This window comes from Lygodium microphyllum, chromosome 28 (assembly GCF_053477565.2).
Source record: "Lygodium microphyllum isolate KBCC chromosome 28, Lygodium_microphyllum_v1.1.10, whole genome shotgun sequence".
NCBI lineage: Eukaryota > Viridiplantae > Streptophyta > Polypodiopsida > Schizaeales > Lygodiaceae > Lygodium > Lygodium microphyllum.
In genome coordinates, this window is record NC_141162.1 from 79,821,229 (window position 1) to 79,839,653 (window position 18,425).

Sequence of the window (18,425 nt, forward strand, 5' to 3'; positions counted from 1 at the left end):
TTTCTCGAAAAGTGTGCATGTGCTTTTCACCATCTTTTAGTGTGCGCTTTTGATAGCAAACCGCATACGGAAGAACCAGAATTGTCTCAAAACACAGGAGATAGATTGGCCGAATTAGCCACATCAGATGCATCGATACCTTTGGCATCATCGTCTAAAAGGGACCAATCTAATGACCATATCCAAGGGATGAGCCATGAAATGATGAACATCACAGCTCGACACAGACCGTCATGCTACAATCTCCAATGATTCAGCTTAGAATCTCAGAGCAAATACCAGACCAGTTCGGAATGCCACCACTTTGTCCGATTGGTCCCCCTACATATTGAAGTTCTTGGAAACCAAATCTCCCCATCATGTTAGTGAATCCTTGGTACAACCTGGTTGCTGCTGATGATGTGGGAGAGTTGTGTTTGCTCTTCTACTATTGTAGAGTTAGGAACAATGTTCACTCTAGCCTCATCTTGGCGATCCATATTATCTGGATGACTTAAGGTGTCCTCGAAGCTAGTCTCCTCAGACCATTCGAGCCCTTGGACTAAGGCTGCATGGTGTTGCACACCTTTCGTTACACATTGCATTTGGATACATCTTTGAAAATTTGTTATATGCCTCAAATGTCTTTGTGGATTTAATTCATTTTAAAATATTAAGTAACTGACGTATTTTGTTCAATTTTTTATTTTGAAAAAGCATGAATTATAAAAGATAATGTTGATCCATATAAAAAACTAAAAAAAACAGGCTCTCCCAAACTATTCACATATTTAATGAAATAATTTGCACAATTATGGATTGCTTTCCATATTTAAACCAATAAAACACTCAAAAAACAACATCAAGGATCATGTGCCAAAAAAAGGGCCCTCGCTTGTGTTGGCATGCAGGAGGGCTAGCATGAGTGGGGCCTCTTTTTTGGGCACCAAATCCATGATAATCCATAGAAAGTCCTCATCATATTATCCTCAAGCCAACGGTCAGGCCAAGTTCCACCCATAAATAATTTGGAATATTTTTCACATTTAGCAAGGAACGAGCAACTTTTGCAGATCTCAATCTTTACCAATGGCATTGAAAATGTCAATATACAAATAAAAAAAGTGGCTGATAACATGTTCAAGCTGGATTATGGTAGCACAAATATAAATAAATATGCAGAGAAGGCTGGTCACGTGTTTCTAATTTTAGTGTATGTGTGTGTGTGTGTGTGTGTGTGTTTACCCAATACCACCATCCAATTGTATTCCAAAGGCTCCAATTTTATCACGGTCAAAGACATCTCCGAGGGCGGTGCATACTTGCTCGAAGCATTCCGCGTAGGTGATTGCATCACCTTCTCCTTGGAATTTTGTGATTAATTTGGCAATGACTATGGACCTATTTCTAGATCCATGATTATCTCTAGTTGCAGGAATTGCAGCTAGCATTGGCACCCCCCTTTCTATAGCTTGCACTAACACTTTGAGCTCTTCATCAAAAAATACCATATGATGAATAGGAGGTGGCTATGGATATGTCACTAGTGGTTGGCTTGAATATGGGTATGGTGGTTGTTGGGGGCCATACGGTGGTTGTGGTGGGACCGGTCTTGAGTATGGCCTCATGTTGGGATCCACGTAGTATGATGTACTTGGTGCTTCATTTTGTGGATTCACCATTGGATGAGTTGGAGTGAATGTTGGTCCTATTGACACCGGGTTGAACCTCGGTGTTGGCCCTTGATAAGCTATTGTCATGGTTGGGGGTCATGGATTTTGAGGTCTACCTTGGAATTGGGGTCGAGGTCTCAGTGGTTGGGGAATTCTCTGAGCAACTGCCTCAGGTTGTTGCATGCTTGGGGCTAAGATGTGTCTCTCTTGATTGCAGTGATTACCCATGACTTTTGAGGGTGCAGTCAAGGATGATGGTGAAAGCGGAGACCATGGCAAGGATCGTTTCCCCATTCACCACACTCACGATTCTCCCTTCTACTCTCCTCATTCCATTTCCCCCTTACGATCATGTAGTAGCACGAGTTAGAATCTGAGGATGGTGCCCGTGACAACACCGCAACAGCTGCAAGTGAAGCAGCTCTCACAAGGAAGTGGCTTGGAGGTTGAGCTCTCTCAAGTGGCTAGGTTGAAGATCCCCACGACACGTTGGTCTCTGTCAGAGAAGACTTAACAAATTTGGCGGCATGTCCAAATCCATCTAAGGCATTGATTGGTTTGCCCAGCATTGCCACCCACTAAGAGATGATGCCCTTCTGCCATCTCACCTGTTTTGTGTACAGCCTTGACGACCTCCACTCCTTCCTCGTCACGCTAATGCCATATCCACAACCACCTCCTATCCATCAAATGGTATTTTCTGATGAAGCACTAAGAGCATTAGTGCAAGCTATAGGAAGGGGGGGACTAGCATTGGCTTTGAGGATGATGAAGCGGGTGGAGACCAAGGTGTGGAAGTGTGTCCTAACAGTCTATAGCTAGACCTATAAGACACACACCAAGAAATGAGAGGGACCTATGGATACCCCATAGAGTGGCCTACAAACCCCCCTTGACGGTATGGGCTTCATGAAGTATCCTAGAAACGTCTCAAGATACTCGAAGAAACTAATGGTGTCATGGCTGCACATGTTCATCCAGAATTGATATAGCAACCTATAAATGCACAGAGGATGCAAATCAAGTTACAAAAGGCACTAAGTTCAAAACTTGCCAAAAAGCCTCAAACTTAGGCCAAGGAAGAGCCTTCGTAAAAAGTCATTGTAGTATGCACTCCCACCAACATAAAATAGCTCAAGGAAAGGACAAAACCAAGGCACACATAGTCAGTTCACCATGCCGGGGTAGGCACATGAAAACAAGGTAATGGTCATCATCTAAGGACCTACAGCAAGGGAAAAAGCTTGGTACGATGTAGATAATGATACCGCATGGGAACCAATCAAGAATCCAAACAAGGTATTCTTGTCATGACATTCAAGCAATATGGTACCTTTCCTATGCACAAGAGGTCACCTATTATAACCCAAGACACCGAGTTCAATCACTTAAACACCCTTCGTATCAGTGCCTTTATTTATTTATGCGACATGGAAAAAAAAACAAAACATAGCAAGCATCTTTCATGTCTTATTATGACGACTACCAAAGAAAATGAGTATTCCGTAAGAAACCAAAACATGATTAATACCAAACCCATTCCATCCTCTCTCACCAAAAACAACACCAGGGCTATACCGCAAGCTAGCAAGGACCATTTCCATCATGTTCACCCATCAATGCACAAAGCAAGGATGTAAGTTCCATTTGCAACCTCCCATACATGACATGTCGGGGACACATTACGTGGTATCCCAATAGGATGAATAGCCATAGTTTCTTGTTGTCTAAGTAAGTCTAATGGAATCCACCAAGTATCTGGCCCAATATAAAGGTAACGTCTCCCAGTTTGAGAATCAATTCTTTGCTGTAGGAGCACTCCATGCACTGGAACACAGTGTTCAGGAGTTGGTTGTTCATCTGGTCTATCCTCAAACTCACCCCACATGTACGCTTCTTAATGTTGATCAATTGGTGGATGCTTGAGTGCAGCTGCTAATGATGCAGAAGACTGATGTATTAGGAAATGAAGTTCTTCAGGTTTCTGAAAGTGAGATTGGTTACACCGCTGAACTACTTTACCCATATAGGAGTTGTACCCTTGCAGAACTCCTTTGATCATTTGTGTAAGGAAAATAGTCCTATAAAGTGAAGTTGCATTATTGTAAATGCCACCTTGGGGCATGACATTAGCAAGTGGGGAATCGACCAGGGTGATCTCAAAGAACATATGTAGTTTCTCCAGCGATCTATGAGAGAAAAGGTGCTCAAAAATGAATGGTGAGAGGCAAATTTTGTAATTAGAATTGGCAAATTTTTGTCATCCATATGAAACATATTTGCTTTAGGTCGGGGCCGATATTCGGGTTGAATATAATTTCATGGCGTAGCCCCAGCTCCTGCTCTTCCAAAATTGGCGATTGACGCGGCATGGTATCCAATAGCAAAATTATGAGTCTGTTAAAATGGCGGCGCCCTGACAGCTGCCTGACGACTGTCTGATAGCCACCCGTCACCCCACCTGCCCCACCTGACTGACACGAGGGAAGGACATGCAGACTGTCCTTGACCAATGCAGCAGTGACACGTGGTCGCCCACATGTGCGGAGCCGCCGCTGCCCCGCCAGTGAGTTGAACAATAAGGGAGACTTGAATTTGAATCAAATCAATGAGATTTTACAAGAATTTCGGAGAAGAATCACTCCGTGAAGGAGCTCGTACCACCCGTCCACCCCCGAGCTATCTCACTCTCACTCTCATTCTCATGAAGATGATCAAATCTCAATCACACTCTCACTCTCACTCTCAATCTCATCTCACATACATGTGAGTGCTTAATATATAGAGAGAAGCTGAACTTAGGGAACCTTTGAGATTTTTCAGCCTGCCCTTGGCAAAACACAGCATCACCTAATCTCCCTCACAGAATTTCATATCCATGCGGTGCTTATCCGCAACCTTTTTCTGCTTCTCTTGAGCCTTGTGAAAAGCAAGCTTAACCTTTTGATAAGCTTCATGTTTCTTGCATGAATCAGGTTTGCTTCATTTCGAAACTTGCTTTGCTTGTGAATGCATAGCTCCACTACCTTTGCTAAAGCTCAAAACATTGTTGGGTCTTCATTAGAGAGCTTAACCTCAATTCGCATAATAGAAATTCTGTCAAAATAGAGCATATGTTGCTATCTTCGGCTGATTCTTATGCCTGGTTTGATCACTCTTGTGATAAAAGCACTAGAAATTTTGATTGCTCAATATCAAACTAGACGAATCATTCACTCCTCCGACCATCCAAGTCTACAAGGTAGCATGGAAGCTTCAGAACCAACTGCACCTGTGCAATTGAAGCGGGTGAGGACAAAGACCACTCCTAATACCCGTAGGGAGCAGTTTGAGAAGGAGAGGGCACAAATAGTTCAGGACATGGCAGAGGAGCAGGGAAGAGAAGAGCACAGAAAAAAAGTTCAAGAATGACAAGAGGCCATGGACCGACACACCAAAGCCACCCCTTCCTCCAAAGGTCAAGACATTCACATTCACAAATATGACTCTAAAAGAAGCATCACCTTTGGATGTACGCGTCCTCATCAAAGCTGAGACACTGGTGTCCGACCATCCATACATGGTCTCGAGATTCAAGATCTGTAGGCATGCTCTAAGTTTCGACATGGAAGCTCTAAATATTCTCAACTTAAAAATGGTCAAACTTGTTGGAGAGCCTTGTCACATGTCTAGTACATTGAGAGTGATTGAAAAGAGTGGGGAAAAGAAAATCATAGAGCTTACAGAGTTTAACAATTTCATTATGGATGTTTGGAAATTACGAATGGCTACTTCAATTCGTGTGGCTTTGGGACAGTTCATTAAAGCAGAATGGAGATAGGATCGGAAGATGTTCTGGGTTGCTTTAAGCCCATATTTAACAGAGGAAGAGGAATCCTTGATCCATCCTCTCCTCATGCTAGAAATGTTGCTTTACTGGAGTAGAGTAAACTCGCCCAAGAAAGAAGCGCTATCCCGCTTCGCGGCAGGTGTGAGGGAAGTGATAGCTACGGCAGCTTCACTTCCCAATCGCACAGTGGGTAATGCTATCACAAAAACATCACATGCTTTACTCTCCTCTACTCACAACCCCTCTATCTCTCATCCCATTTACACTTTCCCCCTCTGTATCCACACTCACTCACTCAATCACTCACTCTCTCTCTCTCTCTCTCTCTCTCTCTCTCTCTCTCTCTCTCTCTCTCTCATGTATAAAAGGCCAAATATGCATTTGCATCAAGGAGTACATAGACTCATATATACATGCAATGACCATGCACCAAACTTATAAACTTGTATCTATACTTGCTCTGCACAACAATTAGAAACAACTTGTATCCTTGGATGCTACAATGAGAAATAACATTCCTACAGTGAAACGAACCACAAACGAAAGATGTATGAACCACACCACAAATTTAAGTTTGTCCAAGCAATGCATGCAAACTCTTAGTATTAATAACCCACATAGGTGAAGCAAAGTCCAAAACCAAAGTTTCTTCTAGAGACTGCACTAATAACCTTGCACCACAATTTCAAGTATCAACAAACCACAAAGTGTCACTCCTTGATTGTGTCTATGCACCTACATCCAAATGTTACAAAAAAAATTACAGTTCCCATAGGGTCTTACCAAAATGAAGCTTTCTTTTCTTTGAGAAATAACTGGGAAATTTTTCACTCTCTAATATAGCATGGCTAGGCGAAGCAAGTCCAATCGCCACTCTTCGTCTTGTTGATGGTAGACGGGATATAATAGTATTTCCTCTCTTTCTTGCACCTAAAATTTTAGAAGCCCACAATGTTAATGTAAGCACATCTAACAACCAACAAAGACTACTTAACATTAAAACAACAATACCTGGCCTAACATCCGCAAACCACTTGGTAGGCTTTGTCATAGCTTGATGCAGGGTCACAAAACAATCAAGGTCCTTAGATTCATACATCGCCCACTCTCTTGGTACTCTATCAATGTGAGATCGTCAAAACCTCTTATCCTGTTCATCTTTACCCATATGCACTTGAAAACGCTAAGTATATCCACAATGTACTCCTCCCTCCCCTAGTCTATGCCTCTCCTTTGTTTGCGACTCCTCTTCCATACAATTTTTACATCTCTCCCTATATTTTCACACACACACACACACACTCTCTCTCTCTCTCTCTCTCTCTCTCTCTCTCTCTCTCTCTCTCTCATGTACACATGCATAAAAGAATAGATATGCATTTGCATCTAGGTGTATAGAGACTCACATATGTATACAACGCCTTTTACACACCAAACTCGAAAACTTTACCCATACGTACTTTGCATGATACCTAGAAGTAGCTCTATACGATCCTTGGATGTTGCAATTGGAAATAACATTACACCAAACCATAAACAAAATGCATATTTTGTATTTTTGAGTGCAAGAAACTATATGCTTCCTTACCATAATATTCTCTTTATCCCCCTCCCTACCTATCTTCACCCCCCCTCCATTTGTTACCGATCTCTCTTTCTCACATCTATCATCCTTATTCCCTCCCTCCTCCCTTGTTATCTTTATTCTTCCTCCACAACCTCTATCTCTTCCTCCCTCCCCCCTTGTCACCTCTCACTCCCTCCCCTCTTTTACCCCTCTCCTCTACTCTCTCTCTCTCACCCCTTTTACACCTCTCCCCTCCTCTATTCACACTCATTCACTCACGCTCTCCCTCCCTCCCTCCCTCCCTCTCCCTCTCTCCCCTCTCTCTCTCTCTCTCTCTCTCTCTCTCTCTCTCTCTCTCTCTTACACGCATGTACAAAAGGCCAAACATGCATCTAGGAGTACATAGACTTATATATATATACATAAAATGACCATGTACCAATATTGCAATTGCATGCATACTTGCTACGCGCAATAGCTAGAAATAGCTCTACATGATCATTCAATGTTACAATCAGAAATAACATTGCTACGCTGAAATGAACCACAAAGTGTAAGCATATCCAAGCATAAAATACAGATAGGTGAACCAAAGCCCAAAACCAAATCTTGCTCCAGAGCCGAAAACTTTGTACCATAAATCCAAGTATCAACAAACCACAAAGTACCACTTCTTGATTACACCTATACATCTACATCCAAACGCCACAAAAATGTTGAAACTTTCCATGGGGCCTAACCAAAATGAAGCTTTCTTTTCTTTGAGGAATCACTAGGAAAAATTCCATTCTCCAACACAGCATGCTCAGGTGAAGCAAGTCCCATTGCCACTCTTTGTCCCAGTGATGGTACAGGGGACATGATAGTCTTTCCTCTCTTTCTTGCGCCTAAAATTTTAAAAGCCCACAACATAAACATGAACATATCCAACAATTAACAAAGATCACTTAACATTGGAATAACAATACCTGGCTTAACACTTGCAAACCACTTGGCAGGCATTGTCATAACTTAATGTAGCGTCATAAAACAACTGAGGTCCTTAAATTCATACGCCGGCCACCCCCTCGATATTCTATCAGTGTGAGATCGCCGAAATCTCTTATCCTGCTCATCTTCACCCATATGCACTCAAAAGCACTGAGTATACCCACAATGCACCACCTCAATAAAAACTGGAAGTAAAATCTCTATGTTGATATCATCATACAAACGCTCAATGACCCTTGCAAGCGTTCTTCTTATAATATCATGCGTTGTCACTGTGCACAAGTTACATTGCAGCTTCTTCTAATACTCAGAAGCTGGATAATAACCCCAGCTTGGAGTAGGCATCTGCAAAAGTCAAGCAAACACTTATATACAGTGTAGGGAATATATACTCAATTACCATCGAGTATATGCCAACCGAATACAATTTCGAGGCTATTTCATATACATACCAAGCAAGGACTACAAAGGCATCAAAATTCAATAGATACATCTCTGAAAAAATGTAAGCATATCTTCCACTCTCCAAAAAATTCATCTCCGTATGCATCTTTGCAAAAAAGCAATGCACCTCATTGCATCTTCTGAAGTACCTCCTTGTACACAATGTTTGTCGTGACATTCACTGTGCTTCCATCCTCATCTAATAACACCCTCACACCGCATGAGGATTTCACCCTTGAAAATGCAACATACAACTGTCCATGTGTAAATACTGGTGTCTTTAAGTAAAGACCAACAACAGACAATGTCTGGCCTTGCGATTTATTGATCGTCATAGCAAACGCCAGTCGAATAGGAAATTGCCTCCATCTCATAGCAAACGGAAATTGCAAGGTGCTAGGAATAAAAATGATCCTAGGAATAAAAACTCATTCCTCTACATTTGTCCCTGTTATTATCTCAGCATCTATATCCTTTTTATTGAATGCCTTACACATCAACCATGTACCATTACACAAACCTTTTGTTGGATTTAAGTTCCTAAGCAGAATAATAGGTGCATTCATCTTTAGCAACAATAGATTGTACTCTCCCATGGACTTGTTCATGGATGATAGAAGACTCTTTTAGCATTCTTGGTAGCTTTAGTTAATTGACCTAGCTCTATTTGTGTGTATCTTAGCAAATAAGTATTTAAAAGGAAAATGGTAGTTTTGTCACTTTCAATTATGAGTTCTTTGAGAGGAGAATCTTGGCCCTGGTGTGTTCCACGTAGTATTCTCCAAGTGGAAATCTTTAGCACTAGCTTGGGAAAGAGTTGTACCTGTTTTTTTTTTTGTGTTTGTGGTGGCATCTTCATCAACTGGTGTGTTCAAATGTGTTGCTCACCATGAGCTATAGAGAGGATGTTAAGAATTAGGGCATCTCATGGTTTTGTATCTAAGAGAGGGCTTTTATGTGGCTTTGCCTGGCTTGTGAGAGGTCTTGGAGGCTATTTCTAGTGGATATAATATTAAATATATACATGAAATATATTATATATATTGTGTGTGTATGTGTGTGTGTGTTTGCGAGTGTGTATGTATATATAGATAGATACATAAAAATAATATATAGATAATAACATATATAATTTAATATATATATGGATTGATATATTGTTATGGGCCGCATGCGCGCTACACTAATGAATTCAACGAGTTTATCGCTTGGGCCAAGAGGCTCGGGTAATCTTTTGTAATTTCATCGTGATGGGGATAGATCATTGCAATTATTGATCTTTAACGAGGAATTCCTAGTAAGTGCGAGTCATCAGCTCGTGTTGACTACGTCCCTGCCCTTTGTACACACCGCTCGTCCCTCCTATTGATTGAATGGTCCGATGAAGTTTTTGGATCGTAGCGACGCCGGTGGTTCGCCGCCGGCGACGTTGTGAGAAGTTCATTAAGCCTTATCATTTAGAGGAAGGAGAAGTCGTAACAAGGTTTCCGTAGGTGAACGTGCCGAAGGATCATTGACACACGTCCCGCGAGAAACACCGCGAACCGTGGAACGTCGATGCGAGGGGCCGCACCCAGAGGCGCAGCCGCTGCTGACGCCCTACTCCCCGTCGGAGCCCGGTGAAAGCGGGTGGGGCGCCAGCCCGGGCAGCTCAAGAGCCGCGCGGTGATGGACTGGGGCGAGCGCCTAGTCAACGCCGTGAGGGCCGCCGCCCTCCTTCGTGCCCCCTGGCACGGGGCTGCTTTGTTGAACCTTCTGCTCCCCCAGAAGCGTGAGGCACTGAAGGAACGCGCCGGACTGAGCGTTCTCCCTCCGGGAGGACGTAACGCACGAAGCGACGACTCTTGGCAACGGATATCTCGGCTCTCGCAACGATAAAGAACGCAATGAAATGCGATACATAATGTGAATTGCAGAATTCTGCAAATCATCGAGTATTTGAAAGCCACTTGCACCCGTGGCCCATCCAAGGGCACGCCTGCCCGAGCGTCCGCACCCCCACTGCGCCCCTCCGTCCCCTCCTTGCGAGGGAGCCGACGAAGCGGAGCGGGCCGTCCACGCAGCCCTTGCCAGCGCGCCCCTCTCCTCCCCGACGGGGGCGATTGGCGTGGGCATCACCGTCGGCTGAAACGCACCAGCGAAACTGGGTGGTGCCTCGCCGTGAGGGTGGTTCGTCCCCCGATCGAGGGGGGTGGCTGTTCGCAGTGCAGCAACGCACGACGGTGCGTAGGCCGACGACAGAGGGCTCACAGGTCCCTGGACGAGCGCTCACGACATGGACCTCGGATTAGGCGAGGCTACTCGCTGAGTTTAAGCATATCACTCAGCGGAGAAGAATAAACTAACGAGGATTTCCCCAGTAGCAGCGAGCAAACAGGAAAGAGCCCAGCTTGAGAATCGCGCTGCGTGAATTGTAGTCTGGAGATGCGTCCTCTACGATGGACCGAGCCCAAGTCCCCTGGAAAGGGGCACCAGAGAGGGTGAGAGCCCCATCGAGCTCGGACCCTATCGCTATGCGAGGCGCCGTCGGCGAGTCGGGTTGTTTGGGAATGCAGCCCTAAGCGGGTGGTAAGTTCCATCCAAGGCTAAATATGGGCGAGAAACCGATAGCGAACAAGTACTGCGAGGAAAAGATGAAAATGACTTTGAAAAGAGAGTTAAAGAGTGCTTGAAATTTCCGAGAGGGAAGTAGACGGAGGCCGCAAGCGCGCCTCGGTCGGATGCAGAACGGCGCAAGCTGGTCCGCCGCTCGATGAGGGGCGCTGGTCAGCGTGGGCCGGCGCGGCGGGACAAGAGCGGGCTCTTGAAGGCCCACCTATATCGTCGCGCGGGCCGAGGAACGAAGTGCGCGCCGATCTTGGCGAGCTTCGCACACCCGTGCGCTTGGAACGTTGGCGCTCTGGGCTTTTCGTTTGACACGTCTTGAAACACGGACCAAGAAGTCTTACACGTACACGAGCCGGTGGGTGGCAAACCCACGGAGGTGCAAGAAACCTGACAAGTGGGATCCCCCCTGAGGGGTGCACCATGGACCGACCGTGATCTTCTGTGAAAGGCTCAAGTGGAAGCATACGTGCTGGGACCCGAAAGATGGTGAACTATGCCTGAGCAGGGCAAAGCTAGAGGAAGCTCTAGTGGAGGCTCATAGCAATATTGATGTGCAAATCGTTCGTGAGACTTGGGTATAGGGGCGAAAGACTAATCGAACCATCTACTAGCTGGTTCCCTTCAAAGTCTCCCTCAGGATAGCTGGAGCTCCCCGCAGTTTTATTGGATAAAGTGAATGATTAGAGGCATCGGGGGTGCAACACCCTCGACCTATTCTCAAACTTTAAATAGGTAAGCAGCCAGGGTTGCTCCGTTGAACCCCGGTGCGGAATGCGAGCTCCAAGTGGGCCATTTTTGGTAAGCAAAACTAGAGATGCGGGATGAACCGAAAGCCGAGTTACGGTGCCAAACTGCGCACTAACCTAGATCCCACAAAGGGTGTTGATTGATTAAGACAGCAAGATGGTAGTCATGGAGTGCAAGGCCCCGATGAGTAGGAGGGCGCGAGCTCGAGTGAAACGGCCCCCGCTGCAGATCTTGGTGGTAGTAGCAAATATTCAAATGAGAACTTTGAAATCCAAAGTGGAGAAAGGTTCCATGTGAACAACAATTGGACATGGTTTAGTCGATCCTAAGAGATGGGGCAATCTTGTGTCAAGGGCACAATGCGCGCCGTGCATCGAAAGGGAATCGGGTCAATATTCCCGAACCGGGACGCGGCGGTGGACGGTAATGTGATCGAATCCGAAGACGCCGGCGGGGGCCCTAGAAAGAGTTCTCTTTTCTTTTTAACGGTCCCCCCACCCTGGAATCGGATCACCCGGAGATAGGGTCTAGCGGCCGGTAAAGCGCCGCCCGTCTTGCGGCGTTCGGAGCGCCCTCGGCGGCCCGTGAAAATCCGGAGCGATTGCCGATCCCGCCCAGTTGTACTCATAACTGCATCAGGTCTCCGAGGTGAATAACCTCTGGTCAATAGAGAAATGTAGGTAAGGGAAGTCAGCAAAACGGATCCGTAACTTCGGAAAAAGGTTTGGCTCTGAGGGCTGGGTCTAGGGGTTTGCGGTCTGACCTCGGAGGCTGTTGGGGATTTGCCTGAGCTGCCTCAGCGACGAGGGCGGGCCCCCACATGCCGACTGGGTGACGAGTGCAAAACGCCGTCCCTCGGGGCAGCCCTCCTCTCTAGGCGGTGAACAGCCGTCTCAGAACTGGTACAGACAAGGGGAATCCGACTGTTTAATTAAAACAAAGCATTGTGATGGTCCCCGAGGATACTGACGCAATGTGATTTCTGCCCAGTGCTCTGAATGTCAAAGTAAAGAAATTCAACTAAGCGCGGGTAAACGGCGGGAGTAACTATGACTCTCTTAAGGTAGCCAAATGCCTCATCATCTAATTAGTGACGCGCATGAATGGATTAACGAGATTCCCACTATCCCTACCTACTATCTAGCGAAATCACAGCCAAGGGAACGAGCTTGGAAGAATCAGCGGGGAAAGAAGACCCTGTTGAGCTTGACTCTAGTCCGACTTTGTGAAATGACTTAAGAGGTGTAGAATAAGTGGGAGCCCCTAGCACAAGTAAAATACCACTACTTTTAACATTATTTTACTTACTCCGTGAGGTGGAGGCGGGGCTCAGCCCCTACTTCTGGCCTTAAGGCGCGTCCACGTGCCGATCCAGGCGGAAGACATTGTCAGATGGAAAGTTTGGCTGGGGCGGCACATCTGTTAAAAGATAACGCAGGTGTCCTAAGATGAGCTCAACGAGAATAGAAATCTTGTGTGGAACAAAAGGGTAAAAGCTCATTTGATTTTGATTTTCAGTACGAATACGAACTATGAAAGCATGGCCTATCGATCCTTTAGTGTTTCGTAACTTGAAGCTAGAGGTGTCAAAAAAGTTATCACAGGGATAACCGGCTTGTGGTAGCCAAGCGTTCATAGCGATGTTGCTTTTTTATCCTTCGATGTCGGCTCTTCCTATCATTGCGAACCAGAATTCGCCAAGTGTTGGACTGTTCACCCACCAATAGGAAACGTGAGCTGGGTTTAGAAGTTTTACCCTACTGATGAGTGGTGCCGCAATAGTAATCCAACTTAGTACGAGAGGAACCGTTGATTCACATAATTGGTCATTGCGTTTGGTTGAAAAGCCAGTGGTGCGAAGCTACCATGTGTAGGATTATGACTGAACATCTCTAAGTCAGAATCCGTGCTAGACACGATGCTCTCTACCTCCGCGGTTGTTACCCGACTGATAGTAGGGGCACCCATGCGCCTCTGAGAGCATGTGTCGAGAGCCTCCCTCGAGGCGGTGGAAGCGGCCGCCCCGAGGACTCCATATGGCAATTCCAGACGATCGGGGAGATGAATCCTTTGCAGACGACTTTAATATGTGGCCGGGTCTTGTAAGTGGTAGAGTAGCCTTGCTACTACGATCCACTGAGATTCAGCCCGCCACTGCACCGATTTGTCCCACCTCGCTCCATGGGAGGGGTTCTCTCGGGCTGACGTCCCGGCTCCGCCGACGTGGGACGCCCCTCCTTCGTTCCGTCTCCTGGTGGCGCGACGTTTGCCACTCGCCGGCGTGTGTGCCGAGACTCCCGGTCGTTTCGTGACCTTCTGGTCTCTTTCCCTCTAAGTAGGACAGTGCTTCCTTCCCTTCGTTAAGTGTTGCTCCGTTGGGCGGCGAGGTGATGATCACCTTGCTCGGCCCAAGTCGCCCCTCAACTCAACGTCCCTTCGAGAGATGGCGGCCGAAGGGATGCGATGGGTCTTGCACTTGCGATGATGGGTGGACGGAGTCCTCCTTTAAGGGGTTCCTCGTACACTATAATTGCGTGGTGCGGTCATACCAGCGCTACTACATTGGATCGCATCAGAACTCCGCAGTTAAGCGCGCTTAGGCCAGAATAGTACTGGGATGGGTGACCTCCCAAAAAGTCCTGATGTTGCATCCTCCGTCCCCCCACCCCTTTTTGGACCGCCTATTCCGAAAGGAGAGGGACCGATGGAGTCACGGGTGGGGGAGACAACGGGAGGACCACGGCAACATCTTCACTAAAAGTCAGCTCCACGTCCTGCCCCGATCGTCTCGTCCCCCAAACATGCTCTTGTCTTCTCGGCCCCCTATCCCGTCCTCCGGTCGACGCGGCGTCCTGGCCATAGGTGGGATTTTCATCGTGAAACGGCCATTGTGTCGTGTTGTGTCGTCCCGTCCCTTCCCGACGCCTCGGCCTTGCGTGGGGTTTTGGCCGCAACACGGCCGTCGCACTGTCTCAACCCTCCCCGGCGCGTCGTCGCGAGGTCTCAACCATGGGTGGGGTTTTCGGCCCGAGATGGCTGTCGCATCGTCTCATCACTCCCCGACGCGTCCTCGCGTCGTCTCCGCATGGGATGGGGTTTTTACCGCGAGACGGCCATCTCGCCCCTCCCCAAAGCATCGTCGCAGCGTCTCGGCCTTGGATAGGGTTTTTGCCGCGACACGGCCGTGGCACCTTCTCGCCCATCCCCGACGTGTCGTCTCGGCCTTGGGTGGGGTTTTTGCCGCGAGACAGCCATCGCGTCGTCTCACCCCCCCTCGGTGCCTTGTTGCGGCATCCCGGCCTTGGGTGGGGTTTTCGGTTCGAGACCGTTGTCGCGTCGTCTCGCCCCCCCGACGCGTCGCTACAGTGTCCCGAGCGCGGATGGGGTTTTCGGCCCGAGACGGCCGTCACGCCGTCTCGCCCCTCCTCGGTGCGTCGTCGCAGCGTCCCGACTGTGGGTGGGGTTTTGGCCACGACATGGCCGTCGCACCCTCTCGCCCCTCCCCAGCGCATCGTGGCGGCGTCCCGGCCATGGGTGGGATTTTGGCCACGTCACGACCCTCGCACCCTCTGGCCCCTCCCTGGTGCGTCATAGCGGCGTCCCAACTGGAGATGGGGTTTTGGTCGCAACACGGCCGTCGGGCCGTCTCGCCCTCCCTAGTGCATCGTCGCGGCGTCCCGGCCGTGGATGGGGTTTTTGCTACGACACGGCCGTCGCGCCGTCTCGCCCCTCCCCGGGGCATCGTCACGGCGTCCCGATCGTGGGTGGGGTTTTGGCTTCCCAAACCATAGATCATGATCCAATTTTATCTCAATACACCTAGGTAGAGGCTTATTGGGGCAATGAACCCCAAACTAGTCATATAAAGAAAAAAAAGCCCCACTTTGGATTTTATATAGCCGCCAAAATTTAACAGCAAATCTACCACCAATAATATCAATACTACCGTTGATAATCATAATATTACCACCAGATTATTGGCTTTGAATATTTGCCTTCTTCTCACGCATCCATTGGCGTCTCCTCATAGTCTAGGTCAGCCATCTCCACTCTCTACATCTTCTTCCTGTTCACTCCCACAGCAATCTGCCGCACCTATTTTTCCCTTTTATGCTACTTCCGGGACCTCATGTCCCTTTCCCTTCACCCAATAGCCCCTCTCCACCCCCCCCCCCCCCCTTCTATACAGCTGGCTTCGGACCTGTCTTCCATCAGCCCCCTACATACCCACACCCCCAACCACACACCTTGACACAAGGAAACATAGATTACATCTTCCTAGAGCTCCACCAACTTCGAAATCACGAGGCGGAGCACACCACACCATTCAGAGCATGAGTCAAAGATAGCGAATGATGGTGCTAGTGGTGGTGGTGCTACTGGCAGACTCCTTCAGAAGATGAAGAGATCTACATCGAGCTTGGTGTGGGTAAAATTCCTAAGGTACTACGCCGAAGGAGACGAAGACACGAGGAAGATGGGAATGCTTGCATATCAACTTAAGTTGCCTGAGAACATAAAAGTGCATCCTGTTTTCCATGTCTGTTTATTGAAATCTTATGTTGCCAACCCATCCCATATTTTGCAGGACAAGTCTGGGATCATGGAGGATGGGACTTTGAAAGTTGAACCTCAATATATTTTGGATAGGAACATGAAGTATCTTAGGAATAGAACAATTATAGAAGAAGTTTTGGTTAAGTGGGATGCTTATCCTATTGAAGATGCTTCATGGGTAGACTTAAACGCTTTACTTATTGAGATTTCTTCATTCAAACTCTGAGGACAGTGTTCCTGATGAGGGGGCGGATGTGACGCTCCAATGTTGTATATGTAATATTTTGGAATGTGTGTGTGTGTGTGTGTGTGTGTGTGTGTGTTTCTTTGGCCTTTTGCAGACATAAATCTATATTTATTTATTTATTTATTTTCGGTTTTACCAAACAGGTAGAAAAGGAGCCAAAAGCGAGTTCTCTTGGTGACATGTATCTTTATTTTCCTTAAGTGATTTGTGATGACAAAGTTGTTTATGGTATTTTTTGTTGATACCATGAGGATTCTTGTATTTTGAGATTAGGCCCTTATATGATCTACAAGAGATTGAGTCAGAGATAGACCCAGGCACGAGTCATAACTTTATATCATTTGAAGCTTGGCAAACACTGCCTAAAGAAAGCATGGTTCTGACCAATGCGATGGTTAGAGCAATTAACGGCACGTGGACTAAACCAATTGGCCATGGGTAACATTAGATATAATCATTGCTGACACGTGGCAAGCTGTGCTCGCGACACGTGACAGATGATGTGGCAATGACACGTGGCAGTCAACAGTCCAGTCAGCAGTTGACCAATTGACTTTAACTGGTTCAGTTGAACTCAACTGGCAATTCACACCCAATTCGATTCGATAACCAGGTTAGCATGGAATCTTTGGAGAATATTCATGGTATATTCTAGAGAATATTCTCCTGCAACCCAAAGGAATCCCTCTTTTCGTACAATGCATGGTCTTGTTCGGTATGTTGGTGATGGAATGGATGGTTTACTTGGTTATTGCAATCGACTAAACCATTTCCAAAGTGCAACTTTGCAAGCATGCGAGTTTCTATTATCCCATATAGTTGGGTGTCATTGTAACACTTGTACTTCACTTCTATATAAGTGAGGTCTCTATCATGAATGAATCATCCAACAAACTCTCAAGTCTTTTCATGAACACAAGTCTCAATCTTGTGGCCTAACTGAACTTGAGTCTATGTCTGAGTAGTTAGCTTCTTCACCATGCTTGTCTTTGTGTTCTTTCCGCCTTAGCTTGGCCTTGCTCAGTTCTTCCTGCTTTCTAGTCTAGCTTCCTAGCTTAGCAGTAGCTTCCATGTTCCTTCAAGCATCCGGCAATGCATCATAGATAGTTGTGTCTGTGGATTTCATGATTGCTAGCATGGTAGCGAGGTATTCCTCAGGGGATTGCTTTGAATAATCCAACATACCAAGCTCTTCCACGCTGGTGTCCACATCAAACCCACACAACACTCCAAGTGCCTCATCCTCCCGTAAGTTAAAAAGAGTTTCAATGTCATGGAGGAAGAGGTACTATTGCCCTTCAACAATTGAGGGAAGAAAGGGTCCATATGTCCATTGAAGGGACTTCAGGGGGGGTTCCTGATATGGAAGCCTCATTGGTGACACGAGCTTGCCCCTCCGAAGTGTGCAGGAGTAGCTGCAGCGCTTGGGATGCATCCTCCTCCTCTCTTTGCATATCAACAGGCAACTCCTCATAGAAGTCATAGTCCTCTGCAAGGACATGTAGTGTAGTAGAGGTAGTGGAAGGAGGTTTTGAGCATGAACCTTCCTCATCCAAGTGTGCAGAAAAATGAATGTCATCTCCCAGGAAAGGAACTTTGTGCGTGTGTTTCTAACAATGCCTAGATTAATGAGGACATCTGGGTTCACATTCCTAAACCCATCTTCAAGAAGTTGCACACAAAAACGTTGCAACCACTTCTCAAATCTAGAGTCATAATCATGAATGAACAAAAGGTAATCTCTTTGTAGACTCATAAAGTTGGTATGCAAAATCCTTGAAGTGA

The 18,425-nt window shown here is 46.7% G+C and overlaps 1 protein-coding gene, 2 non-coding genes and 1 pseudogene across 3 annotated transcripts in view; all 4 read left to right on the forward strand.

The window, feature by feature from the left end:
• Nucleotides 1-16,627, forward strand: part of LOC148011651 (uncharacterized) — an 82,712-nt gene extending 66,085 nt beyond the window's left edge. The window contains exon 5 of the mRNA XM_087669878.1: nt 16,310-16,627. Within this exon, the coding sequence (XP_087526004.1) occupies nt 16,310-16,619 (310 nt within the window). The 3' untranslated portion in view covers nt 16,620-16,627. The remainder of the gene's footprint in view (nt 1-16,309) is intronic.
• LOC148011652 (5.8S ribosomal RNA) lies at nt 10,322-10,474 on the forward strand. The gene has a single exon (XR_015689418.1). It is a non-coding gene; the product is annotated as a 5.8S ribosomal RNA (ribosomal RNA).
• LOC148011653 (25S ribosomal RNA) lies at nt 10,760-14,004 on the forward strand. Its single transcript, XR_015689422.1, has one exon. It is a non-coding gene; the product is annotated as a 25S ribosomal RNA (ribosomal RNA).
• LOC148011654 (5S ribosomal RNA) lies at nt 14,372-14,490 on the forward strand (annotated as a pseudogene).
• Nucleotides 16,628-18,425: the final 1,798 nt, after the last annotated feature.